The sequence below is a fragment of the Aulonocara sp. 'chitande type north' Nkhata Bay genome, linkage group LG13 (genome assembly GCF_057382095.1).
Source record: "Aulonocara sp. 'chitande type north' Nkhata Bay isolate Kocher_YH1m ecotype deep benthic linkage group LG13, A_spYH_male_GT1.1, whole genome shotgun sequence".
Classification (NCBI taxonomy): Eukaryota; Metazoa; Chordata; class Actinopteri; order Cichliformes; family Cichlidae; genus Aulonocara; species Aulonocara sp. 'chitande type north' Nkhata Bay.
Window position 1 is genome coordinate 4,398,938 of NC_141356.1, and position 13,147 is coordinate 4,412,084.

Sequence of the window (13,147 nt, forward strand, 5' to 3'; positions counted from 1 at the left end):
CACTGGTTTGATTTATGGATTGGACACACAGCACCCAGAAACATTTTGTGTCATTCTGTCACTGCAGTTGCATCATCACACTGTATTATTATTATTGTTTTTATTTATCTATGTATTTTAAACAGCATGCTGGAGGTGCAGGTGATGGATGTGATGCTGTTGCAGCAAAGATTGCATCCTTCTGAATTCCACACAGTCCACCACAATTGTCGCATCAGATTCTCTGTTTTTATCTATTTTGTTTCAGACAGGACTCAATTTTAAATAAAGAGGTGAGCATATCTGCAAGTACTGCCTGTGAGGCAAAGCTCAGAGTTAACAGTTTCACAGACTTTGTCTACTGTCAATGATTTAACTAATATGGTCATGTCAGGCGCACAGCTCTGACTATGAGCTCAGAAGCCCCGCCCATCTGCTGTTCAAACAGGCAGTCAATCAAAAGAAAGTTGGCTTAAAAGGAGGCAGGAAAGGAGCTAAAAAAAAGCACGTTTAATAGATACAGTGGTGTGAAAAAGCATTCGCCCCCTTCTTGATTTCCCATTTTTGTATGTTTGACTGACTTAAATGCTTCAGATTGTCAAACAAATGTAAATATTAGACAAAAATAACACATGTAAACACAAAAATGGGAAATCAGTAAGGGGGCACTCTAAACTGAAGGTATCAAGGCCCGGCATAAGTTAAAAAAGGATTACTCAAAAATGTGAATCATGTAAATCTACCTTAAAGGAGTTGTAGAACAAAAAAATGAATTAGCTGATGTAATAAAGAAACTATTTTGTTGCAAAAAATCATTCAGATCCTTAAAAATGGAGCTTATCCAAAAACCACATGGTAGTTCTTCAGTTAGGTAGTTTACTTCCTTGACAGACTGCATCTATTAGTCTAATATTCCATCTTTCATTGTTTTACACCTCTCACCTATTGGCTTAAAAATTTAACAAAAAAGCTCACGCAGTAATAGTTCAGCGGCCTCAGCTGGAAAGCTTTCATCACATAGGCTCAGCACGCCTGAATTTTTCTAGACATTCCCTGACAGCGCTGCATGTGAACCAGCAAATGTCAGATTTAATCTGATCTAAAGTTTTAAAGTCGTTCATTGGATCAGGTAGTTTAACCTTCTGAGCTCTCTACTACAAAGTGCACGTAATGTCTGTGCCAGTGTGAGAATAGTGCAGGAAACCTTCAGAAGTGATACAACACTTGGACCAAATTCTTTCAACACTCTTCCCGCACAACTCCAAGCCAAACCTATAAAAAAAAAAAAAAACGTATACTCATTTGGTTTGTTTACAACCCGATAATCCTTTAGACAGACGAGACTAAAGTGTAGATATTTGGCCATAATGCAAAGCAACACCGCTGAAGACAACCAAACACAGAATATCGACACAAACACCTCATACATAGCACGCTGGTGGAAGTTGCTGAAGTTTGAAAAGTATCTAATGTCTTTGCGTTACCCAAATGAGCATCAGTATTGAATATAGATGATATACAGTATTCAGTTGTGGTCCAAAGTTTACATGCATACACTTACCAGCACAAATTGTCATGGAGCTGTTGATGATTTCTTTTTCAGTGCAGATTGATTGTACAGTTTGAACTGGATTTTCTCTAATCCACAAAGGTCAAATAAAAACATACACTGACTTAGATCTTTGAATAAGTGGTGCTGAGGGTTCTACAATGTCTTTAACTTGACAAGGAAACTGATTATTAGCTTCTTGTTAGTAATTGTAACTGACAACAAACGGGCATTTCTCTTTGCCGACATAGACAGGATTTGTTTGACAGCACTAATTTAACCGACCAATACTCAGAACAATGGCAAACTCCAAGGAACTCAGTGAGAATCTACGAAGGAGAATTGGTGTGAGGGTCTCTGAGCAACTGCAGATTCCAAAATCATCAGTTGCTCAAAGATACAACTCATTGTGTGTTTTCAAACCTAAGAACACTATATCCACTGTCGAGCATGGTAGTGGTAGCATCATGCTCTAGGGCTGTTTTGAATAGCCAGTGAAATTAAAGTTATTTGAGATTATACTTACTTCAGTACCAAAATACATCAGGAGGAGGATAGCCTTTTACCCAGAGCGATGAAAGTTACCCAGTGTGTTAAATACAGTATATCAAAGGTAATACATTATGACACCACCATTTGAAACTTTAAAATAAACTCTAGCACACTTTGACAATTTGGCAGGTATTTCTGCTTAAAATCCAACTTTGGTCAGATTCTAACATCAAACATGAGCCTATGAAAAGCATTGATGTTAAGAAAAGTCCAATTTTAGTGTTTCACTAGCGTTAACTAGCTAATTCAAATCTGTCCAAAAATTATGAGATTATTTCTGTTGCTAAATTGCTAAAGATGGCTAGTTACAAGTTAGCCTAACAATTCGTAACTTTGCAGAAAGCATGTAGACATTTTGTGCTGTTGTTGTTTATGGATAATAACAACTGCCAGTTCTCTCCTTTTTTTGTCCTTTTTTTGGGAGTATACAAGGTGATACATATGTGAACACAGACACACAGTCTGACTGCATCACACCAATTTCTGTGGAGTTTCACACCGCCCTTCACGGAGTAACTCACAGTACAGAAACAGCCCACTCACTGAAACATGCAGAGATGCACGCACCTCTGATATCTCTGTGGAAACAAGACAAGGATATGTGCACTCATCCGCCCACAAACACACCTACACCATCATGTCCTTTTTCTCCCTTCACCCACACAGAGCTTCAGTCGTGACACCGACACACACACACACACACACACACACATAAACACAGTTATCTACTTACTGATAAAGACCTGTATGAGAAGATAACAGTGTTTTTGAAAGGTTATTCTCCAACTGTGTTCAGCAACTCTTTGTATTGGATCCAGCAAGACTATTGTTTGGGTTGAAAAAGATTTTTTGCTTAGCAAACATCCTTTTTACAACAGATTAAAGTGCACAAAAGGTCAGTGGCAGTTAAAAAAAACAAAAAAAAAACCCAACTAATTTTTCAGGCTGAGTGAAAGATAAGTGCACTGAAAGAAACTGAGGTTCTGGCATGAAAAGTTCCTACTGGAAGGCATTCACAAGTCTTGTGCGAGGAAAAGATGCCAAACATGATGAGTAATACATTTTAACTTTAAACACGGCAGCTGCCAAACACTATTTGTTGCAGGTTTCAGCCTTTCAGAAATCATTGGTTTCTCAGGAAAAGGAAAGGGATGGAAAAAAAAATCCTATTTCATGATTAAAGAAAACTTTGGCATGCAGTGTTTGCTACTGTTAAAGCTTTTTTTTTTTTTTTTATTAAAGAGGGGAAAAAGGTAGGTTTCCCAATAAAAAAAGCAAAGCTCAAGGGACAGAAAAGCCGTCATTTTACATTTATGTTGCTTTCTGTCTTAAGCACATCAATCAAAGAGCCACCAAGCAACCACTCACACTGAGGTTACATGAAATCGCCTCCAACTGTGGCAGCGCTGCATGGAACCACAACAATAACATACACTCACAAACTGTAAAACACAAACAGTGTTGTTGATACTCACTTGAGCTGTGGCCGAAGCCTCTTTGTTGTAGTACTTTTTCCTCTCATACTTGTCCCGGATAAAGACTTCCACTGCTCTGAAGGTCGGGGTTAAGGACTGAAGCCGTGCACAAAGGTATCCAAGTGGACAATACTTACACACACACACACACACACACACGAGACGCATCATAGAGAAACAGCATGCACCGAGTGTACACGGGAATTCTGCACAGCAAAGGTGGGAGTAGTAGTAAAACTTGCAGGAGAAGAAAAAGTCTTTTCAATCCTTGTTTTTGTTTTGTTTTTTTAAGTCGCATGCATACACGTTTTATGTTCCAGCAACTACTGAAACTGAGATTTTGTTAAATAATATTTAATAATCCCCCAAAATAAGGATCCAAGGATATTTCAAGATAGTTGGTTAAACTTGCTTCTAGAAAAACTTTCACAACGTGCACTCATAAGCTTTATGATATGTATTGTGTGGAATAGTCGTCAACTTGAATACACTGAGATTAGAGATGTAGATAATGTGTGGTGACGAACGTTCCTGTCTGTTCAAAAGCTTTATGTTTATCTTTAATTGACAATGACCTCAGGAGGCTGCTAGAATTACAGCATGTGTGTCAGGATCAAAAGCAGACGCTGATGTAGAGCCTTGAAACAAGGTTAAGTGGATGATTGTAGGAGTGAGCAATTAAAAAAAACTCTTAACATAGACTAGCATCAGTACTGATGCCAGTGCCAATGCATGCTACAGACAATTGTGTCTATATTTGTCAGAAGCACAAGATTCAACGTTTCAGTGATGGAGGAAACGTTTAGATTTTCTACATTCGGATCATCCCAATGTGCTAAAAGAAAAACAGAATCCTGATAGATAAATTAAAATGAAATATTTGACAGAATTTATGTACTGGGAAAATGTCAACCTCAGTGATGAGCAATCGATAATAAGATGTAATTATTTCTGCTGTTTTCAATTAGTGGGATGATGATCGGCTGTACTTTACTTGTTGAACAGCAATCTCTTAAATCTGGTCTTCACAACATATATTTCAGAAAGACTCTTTGCCTGAAGAAACGAGGCTACATTGGCTTCAGAAAAAGAGCTGATGTTGCTCATGATGCTACAAAAACATTTCTACAACAATCTGAAGGTTAAGCAACAACTGACCTGGGCACACTGGGTATACCAGGACACAGAACCATCTTTATAGGTTCAGGAATCATCTCTAAAGTGTACCAAACTAAGCTACAAGCAAGACTTGCTCCCTCCAAGAGCAAGTAAAAGTCAAGCTGTACAATGCTCATGGGACCACCATTGGGATAACACGAAACAACAAGACAGTGAAAATCACAAGGAGGCTGTTAGAAGGTTTTTTGACCAAAACACAACTTTTTGATTCATTCGACAATCGTTAGAGTTACAGAAAAGAAGAACCTTATCTATGTTATAAAACTCAGAGGCGACAGAAGTATAACAGATTCAACCTGTGTGTTGTATTCGTGCAGGGACAGCTAGTCATCGGGGAAAGGAACAGTTAATTTTTTAACTATATCAGCAAGTTCTAAAGGAAAACAGCGAGACGCATATCTGTGAGGTGACTCTTAAGAGAAAGTGAGTCATGCAAAAAAGGTAAAAAAAGACTAAAGTTAATGTTCTGGAAGATTCCACTCAAAATCATCACCTCAAGAAAAGAGTTCAAGGTGTTCTGTACAGAGGATTTTATTAGCAGAAACACTAGCTGCAGTTTTTGCTACAACTTACATTGAAACCAAAGGTTTGTACACTTTTGCCCCTTAGAAATATGTGAGATGAGAGGCTAGGTAACAGAAGCGTCACATCTCAGAATAATAATACTGATCACTTTTATTCTTTTATATTGACCATTATCCCTAAATCTGACATCACATTGGGAGATTAGCAGCAGTAACTATGTTGAACACTTTGTGTAAAGGTAAAAACAATTATGCAATTGCTTGATTTAATCAATCTATCAGAGGATTGTTGATGTAAATCAAAGGATTTCATATTTACTGCACTGCTCACCTGTTTGAAATGATGCGTCGCTAAAGTCTGCAGCAGAAATTTGCTCAGCAAGTAACCTGACGAGAAATTACAGCATCACAACTAGAGCTGGGCGATATGAGATTTTTTCATATCACGATATGTTTTTTTCATTTCAGTCGATAACGATATCTATCACGATATAAGCCAAATAACTATATTTGTAAGATTTAAATGTGCCGTTGCTCACAAGTAAAATGTGAAATAATCAGCAGCTTGTTTTTATTTAAATATTTATTTCCCATAATAAGTTCAACAGGGTAGATGTACTTAAGGAACATGAGACTTTTTCAGATAAATAAAGGCAAATATTGCAAACTACACAAAAGGCAGCCGCTAAAGCGTTTAAGTTTCAAAATAGAACAAACGAAACAGACTAAATTGTCAATTCCACTTAGAAACAAAATATTAATTCTAAAAATAAATCTTAGTTTGTTTTACAGAAGAACAGACAAAATTGACTAACTTTTGTCAATATCAAATAAACTGAGAACTAAAAGGAAATTCTCAATCTCTCCTTGTTGTATAGCTGAGCTTTTCAAACAGTTTTAACAGTTACTTTAGTCTGACAAAAGCCGAATGACGAATTAGCGCTTCCAGTCAGAGACTGAGGCTACGTCCACACGTACACGGGTATTTTTGAAAACAGAGATTTTCCGTTTTCGTTTTAAAAAATAATCCCGTCCACACATAAAGGCAGAAATGAAGGAAAACGCTGCTATGAACATGCCAAAGCAGCAGGTGGCGCTAGATTCCTAACCGTGCAGAAATGTTGGCCAATCAGAAGTCTAGAAGCCTCGGTGGGAAAAAGTAAACAAAGCTGGGGCATAGAAGCAGAACCGAGTCGTAAGTGTGGAGGGACAGTAACTGTGTGTATATGTAAGCATTTAAACACTGCAGAGAGTAGAATTAACAGTATTGTAGAAATTCATTTCACCGAAACAATAACGTGGCGCACAGTGTGACGCATGCACCAGTTTATTGTATTTCCAGACTTGCTTTCGGCACAATTTACAGTGCACGCTACTCTGTTTTTTGTCAGACTTGAAATAGCCGAAATACCTTCACACTACGGAACTTCTTTGGCTCTTCTGTTCGACAATCTCTCCGACGTTGGAACCATCATCTGTTTTCTCTTCGGTCACGCTCGGTTGATTTTTCTAGTCGGCACACTCATTTCCTCCATTACCCGCTGGCTGCTTCCCAAACAAACACACGTGCGGCTTGGCACTTGTGCTGTACGTAACAAGTCACGCGACGTGACGCTGCGGCTGTGATTGGTTCGGCTCTGCGCTACTTAATTTGGATTGGCTGACCTTTTTTTTTTTTTTTTTTTTTTTTTTAAGAGGACAAGAGCGGCGAGGTCTATCGCGATAGCTTAATTTCTCTATCGAGTAATAGTTATATCGCGATACATATCGTTATCGTTCTATCGCCCAGCTCTAATCACAACTAAGTGAAAGTGTCAGAAAGAGTGAAGAGGGGCTTTGTCAGCTTTAAATCCTGATTAGACTGAGTGTTTGTAAAAGGGCCCGGCAGAAACTGGATCAATTGTATCCTAAACACGATGAGGCAGATCTAAAGTGAGCGCACCATTAGAAGATCGATGCCTGAACATTTGTTGACTGAGAGCTGAAGGGAAGCAAATTCATCAAAAAAGTGTTTTCTAAATAAAGAACACAAGATTCCAAATCAGTAAAAGTTATGTCAAGAAGGCTTTCTAGTAGTGGCCTCAGATGACAAGTCTTTAACCACTTCTGGGGCAGGAACACAAGGTTTGGGCTAAGAGATTTGAAAAGTTCCCTTTGCTGACAATCGGCAGCTAAACGTTTGGGCCATGAACAGAAGGTTGTATGTCAGGAGAATAATAGACAGCGTAATACTGCAGAGGATTTCAGTTAATTGGAGTCGGACACCTGAATGAATCAGACAGCTGTTGGTCTCTCTCCTGATTTCCTCTGTCTAAATGTTGTCTTTAACAGTTTTCATAAAATCAGCCAAAGAAATGGGAACAAATTTTGCATTTTGGTGACAGACATGTAAAATCGGTTCTCTGCCAGGTTGTCTGTTCTGTGTAGATACAACAGTGGTTCATCCTGGGTCCAGTTTTATGCTCGAATGATTAACAGGTCACTTTTAAGTGGCTTAACAAACAAACTAACAAAAAAACGTTTATTGAGTGGGGGAAAAAAAACAGCCTGAAAAAGATGCCTCAACACCACCTTAAAAGGTCAGCTCATTAGAAGCAAACTATAAAAAGAATTCAGGGTTGACTCGAGACTTTTGCACAGTACTGAATATTACGTTTGAAACACATACAGTATTTAAATGTATATACAATTTAGCCATCCATCCATTTTCTTCCACTTTTCCAATTTGCTAGAATGTATCACTTTTGGGCATAGTTATAATGTTTCTCTTTTAAAAAGGGCAAAAAAATGATGTAAAAGAAAACAAAAACAAACTATTAACATGTCTGATTTCCATATGTGCGATGCTCGTCTCTCCATTTCATGATCACCAGGAAGTTTAATAAAAGACGCTCGGTCTAGACATGGATTTTGATTCTTTGCCACACGCTGCGAGTGACATGACTTATAATGTTCACTCCATTTGATGGATCAGCAAACTTTTCCCAGATAAAAAGGGGGGCACACGAACAACTGAGGTAATAGGAGAACACATTTACACTAAGAACCCCAACAATGTCAAAGGAAAAACACGCACACGACAGTGAGATAAGTGAGGATACACAAACAATCAACCCCACTCTCTCACTCTATCTTTCCCTAAACACACAAACCAACACAACTGCGTGCTGCTGTGCCACAAATCCTGACGTTCTTATCTGCCTATTTCAGCAGTGACGCTTCTGTCGGATCAAGTAAAAGACTTTAGAAGATTGAAAAATGATGACCACCCGCACGAGTGGAGCTGCTAGATAGGCTGGAAGAGGAGGCCTGCTGTGGCTGCGTCTCAAACACACTGCTTATTTATTACTGTTGACTAGAAACAGCAGAGCAGAACTAGGATGCTGCACTGAGATACCAACCATGGCACTCACGGCTGTAGTGGATAAATGTGTGGCCTGGTGACACGGTGGTTAGGCACACGTGACCACAAATCTCATGAAAGACCGATAAAACACACCAAAGGGGGCAGGGATTCTGACATAAGGGCGACTGCTGTTCTTTGACATAAAATCAAAGTCTGGGTCACAATTAAACTCATTTCATATTTATAACACTGTAATACTGGGGACTATTTTACCAAGTATCAACAGAAAGACCTCATCTGCGCTACCCACATGCTGTTTCAATTTCTATTTTCAATTTCAAAACCTAATACTACAAAAATCACCACAAATTACACATTTGATGCACCTGTTAGTTTCATATAATTCAGTTTTTTTCCACATTGATAACTAACAAAAAAGCTGGTCTAAGATTAAAACATTTAAAGTAAAAGCACATGTTCAAATGTGACTAACTTGATAAAATACTGCTGCATTACTGGTATTTTTATTTAAAACAGTATTTAAAACATTTTCTAAGACAACATTAATCTCAAATCCCATTTTAGTCCATACGTGTGTAAAACACGCCTGCATCTATGAATATCGATGCATTCAAACTCACACACACACACACAAAATACAGAGACAGGACTCAAAGTCCATTTCGTCATTTATATACATAAGCACAGTAAACAGCAGGGCTGAGAAGCTGCGTGAGTATAAACAGAGGAGTACACACAGAAACAGCCACATTCAGGCGCGAGCTCCTCTAATCCTGGGTCTGTTATCTGCTGCTTTCAGCCAGCGGCGATGCTGTCAGAGCAACTAATGGACTTCAAAAGAGTGAAGAATGATGACCACCCGCACAAATGGGCCTGCCAGATACAAGATAGGGTATTAGAGGAACATTTCAAACAGGGAGATTATTTATTTTGGTCTGCTGGTGGAAATATGAACATATGCTGGTGTGTTAACCACACAGCTGTCTTGTCTTGTATCTTGGAAAAGGGCAAGCTGGAAAGCGCTGTTACAGCTCTGCGTATAAACACAAACTGCTCGATATGTCCCGGTTAAATGTGCGGAAAGATGCAGAAGTGGCAAGCCTCTGTGTGGAAATGATGTGTGGCGATGTGTGTGCAGCTGAAGCTCAAGCCTGATAACCACAATGAGTTCGATTTGAGATTGTAACGTCATAATGAAAAAGGACTGCATCTTTATCTTGTTGCTGTAAAGCTTTCTGACTTTTGATTTATCAGTATTTGCAGAAACACAAAAAAATAAAATCACTTACAATATATTTAAACATTTTAGGGATTTGTAGTAAAAATAAATTGAACAGGTAACTGGCACAGTCAATTACTTACTAATTATAAAACCACTTTTTTAAAAAAAATCTTTCCTTATTGGGACATAAGGAATTTACTGTACAGTAAAAAAAAAACCCTGCAAATTAAAATGTGCTGTAAATTCTGCATTTTCAATTCAAATCCAGTTGTTTTTTTCTGCATCTCACATACATCAAAAAATGAGTATCGGCTGGTTAAAATATGAAAAAGCCGAGTCCAGCTCCAAATTTTAAACAAACCAATACTCAAACATTTTTTTTTTTGCATTTGTCCCAAATTACAGATTCTGATTCTAACAATAAAGGCCAGGGAAAAATTTAATGTGTAAACACTGTCATAGATTTTAACGTGCGAAAAAAAAAGGCTCAAAGTGGTTTGATGGACCACCTTCCAAAAAAATATTTCTTTAAAACGATTTGATATATGAAGCTAAAATTTCCCGGCAACCATTATATATTCAAACGTTATACCATAGAAGTTTATGCATATTGGAGGGCAGAAGACTTGTGTTGATTTGAGACCTAAAGGCCCAGTGTCTCCACTGTGCAGCCTGAACACAGCCCCACAGGTTCTTTAAAGGCCCATTTGATAAAGAAGCCGAGTGATGGAGTGTTGCGTCAGGTCACTTGCCCCATCACCTCAAATCCAAGTGATGCGGTTTGTGATGAAGCGCAGAGTGAAGGAAAAGCAGCCAACAAGTGCTCGGCATATATGGGAACTCCTTTGAGACTGCTGGAAGAGCTCCAGGTGATGACTTCATGAAGCTGGCTGATGAATGGAGAGTTTACAAAGCAGTTATGAAACCAAAGACTGAAATATTTAAAGTTTTGTGCTTGATATAATGCGATATGTCCAAACCTTTGACCTGTATGGTGGTATAATGCATAAACTACTTATTTATGGTGACATTTAGAGTTTATATGTAGCTACATGATGACAGGAGCTTTTATATTTGCATGTAGATATCCCGACATGTGTGGCGAAACAGAGGCTTTTATATCTGTGTGTACTGAAGTTGGCAGTTTTAATGCATATGTAATATGAAAGCAGTGATTAAAGTGTTCAGTGAGAGCGATGCTTTATTCCAGTGCATCTGTTTTTACGAGAATAGAGGCTGAGAATAATAAAAAAAGAGTGAGGGAGACAGCAGGAGGAGGATACTGGTCCGTCTGTGGTCGCCTGAAGTTCTCCGGTAGGTGGGCTTCATACAGCTGTCTGGCCCTGGTGTTGCCCATGTCCACCATACTCTACGAGGAGGGGAGGAAGGAAAAAGAGCCGAGAGAGAAAAGACGGAAAAACTGTGTCATTAATACAGAAAAGGCAGTCGGTAAAACACATTTAAGACCTTGTCAAACACACACAGCGAGTTCTTTCATACTTCACATTTGCATTCAACTCAATTTGCTGCAGATTCCTTCCCACTCGCACACAAACACGCACATGCCAAGTGAAAGACACACTGGCCGTATGTGTCAGGGCTAAATTAAGAGGAGGGTGATGAATGGGGTGATGATAGGAGAAGTGGAGGAGACGGAGTCGGAATAATCAGCCATCCAGAATTAATTAGTCATTGAAAACAGTGATTAACATTCAGACTGAGCCCCGTTCCACTCGCACTCAGCTGATGGATCGGCACAGCACGGGAGAAACGCACAGGCACACACCTTTCCCCTGCTACACACCAAGCGAGTACTGCTGTGTGAGCTTCACAGATGTACACAGACACACACAAACACAGAGTGTGAAATAAAATCAATGTGACATGCTAGTTATCCACAAAACACAGCTCCGCACTTACAAATTAGCATTAGGCTCTCTGTATTCCCTCTGCATGTGCATTTGCACACGTGCTGCTGTGCATGTACTGCGTGTGTGTGTGTGTGTGTGTGTGTGTGTGTGTGTGTGTGTGTGTGTGTGTGTGTGTGTGTGTGTAAAAACACTGAATGCATACTAAACAGTGGATTTCTGAGGCTGTGTCAGTGCATACAGAGTGACCTTGCAGTATATGCATAACTTCACCTATCAAGGTAACCCTTAAAATGCACTTTTTTGGGGGGTACCATCTGGGTTCTTTGCATTTGCTCATGCCAAGATGTCTTAGGGCCGTTTATTTATTCTTTTTTTGGCTCAGCCAGCTCTAAATACAACAATAGTATAATACATCTTTTTCTTTTTGCTGCTCTCTTCAGGGGTCGCCACAGCAGATTATCTGCCTCCGAGCATCCTCCACTCTCACACCAACCTCCTCCTTCACCACCTTCTCTGCGGTCTCCATTCCTCCTTTCCTGCCATCTTTAATGTCCTTTGCCCAGAAGGATAATAGTTGTTTATGAAAAATGGATTACACACAATAAAATATAAAAAAACAAAACAATTAAAGGTTTTTAAACACACAGCAAATGTGTGTACAGAAAGAAATGAGAATGTCAGTGAGCTAGGACACTATATGAGGACTGTAGAATCTACTATGAAAACAGAACGCTGCATTAGGCCTTAGTGATGCATGTTGGCAAGACATTATTCATTTTAAATGTTATTATAAATTTTTCTGATAGAGCCCATACTTTATTGCGTCTGTTCTTGATTTTTGACAAACTTTAAAAGACAGCTGTTATATTGTCTCTGAAATGCTCGGAGGCAACTCAGGTGTGTTTAGCAACCTTAAGTATGCTTAAGTATAAAAAAGAAACATGCCAGTACATATAAAAGGAAAAGACTGAGGGTGTATTATTGCCAACTAGTTCTCTATTCCCACCCCTATTAAGCACCAGCAGCTCCTGTTTATGTTTGAAACATAAATGAACCAGATCACTGTTTGATAACTGTAATTAAAAAAAATCATAAGGATCATGTTTCGTATAATTTGGAGGTGGGTTTCTTGCCTTTGCCTGAATGAAAAATGAGAAGAAAGAAAAAAGACTCAAAAACCTAAATAATAAATCTTTCCTCCTGTTGTTTTTACTATTTTGACCATTTGCCTTGTTCCAAATGCTCTAATTTCAAATGTAAATCATCCTTGAAAGCAGAACAGGTTGCACACAAGCAACAAGTGAAAACAATGAGTCTTAAGGTTTTTGCTATTATTTGTGATCTTTACTACATAGATTTAAAACCTACAAAAAGAAATACAGTGAGCTTTTGTTTGTAAGTGGCAGAGATCATTAAAAGAATTAAACAA

General features: G+C 38.7%; 1 protein-coding gene across 4 annotated transcripts in view; it reads right to left on the reverse strand.

Moving 5' to 3' along the window:
- Positions 1 to 13,147, reverse strand: part of LOC147315478 (stromal membrane-associated protein 1-like) — a 161,918-nt gene that overhangs the window by 122,164 nt on the left and 26,607 nt on the right. For all 4 annotated transcript variants that reach the window (XM_086258319.1, XM_086258321.1, XM_086258320.1 and 1 more), the window contains exons 3-4: positions 11,131 to 11,216; positions 3,556 to 3,631 (exon numbers count right to left, since the gene is read on the reverse strand). In XM_086258319.1, the coding sequence (XP_086114445.1) occupies positions 3,556 to 3,631; positions 11,131 to 11,216 (162 nt within the window). The remainder of the gene's footprint in view (positions 1 to 3,555; positions 3,632 to 11,130; positions 11,217 to 13,147) is intronic.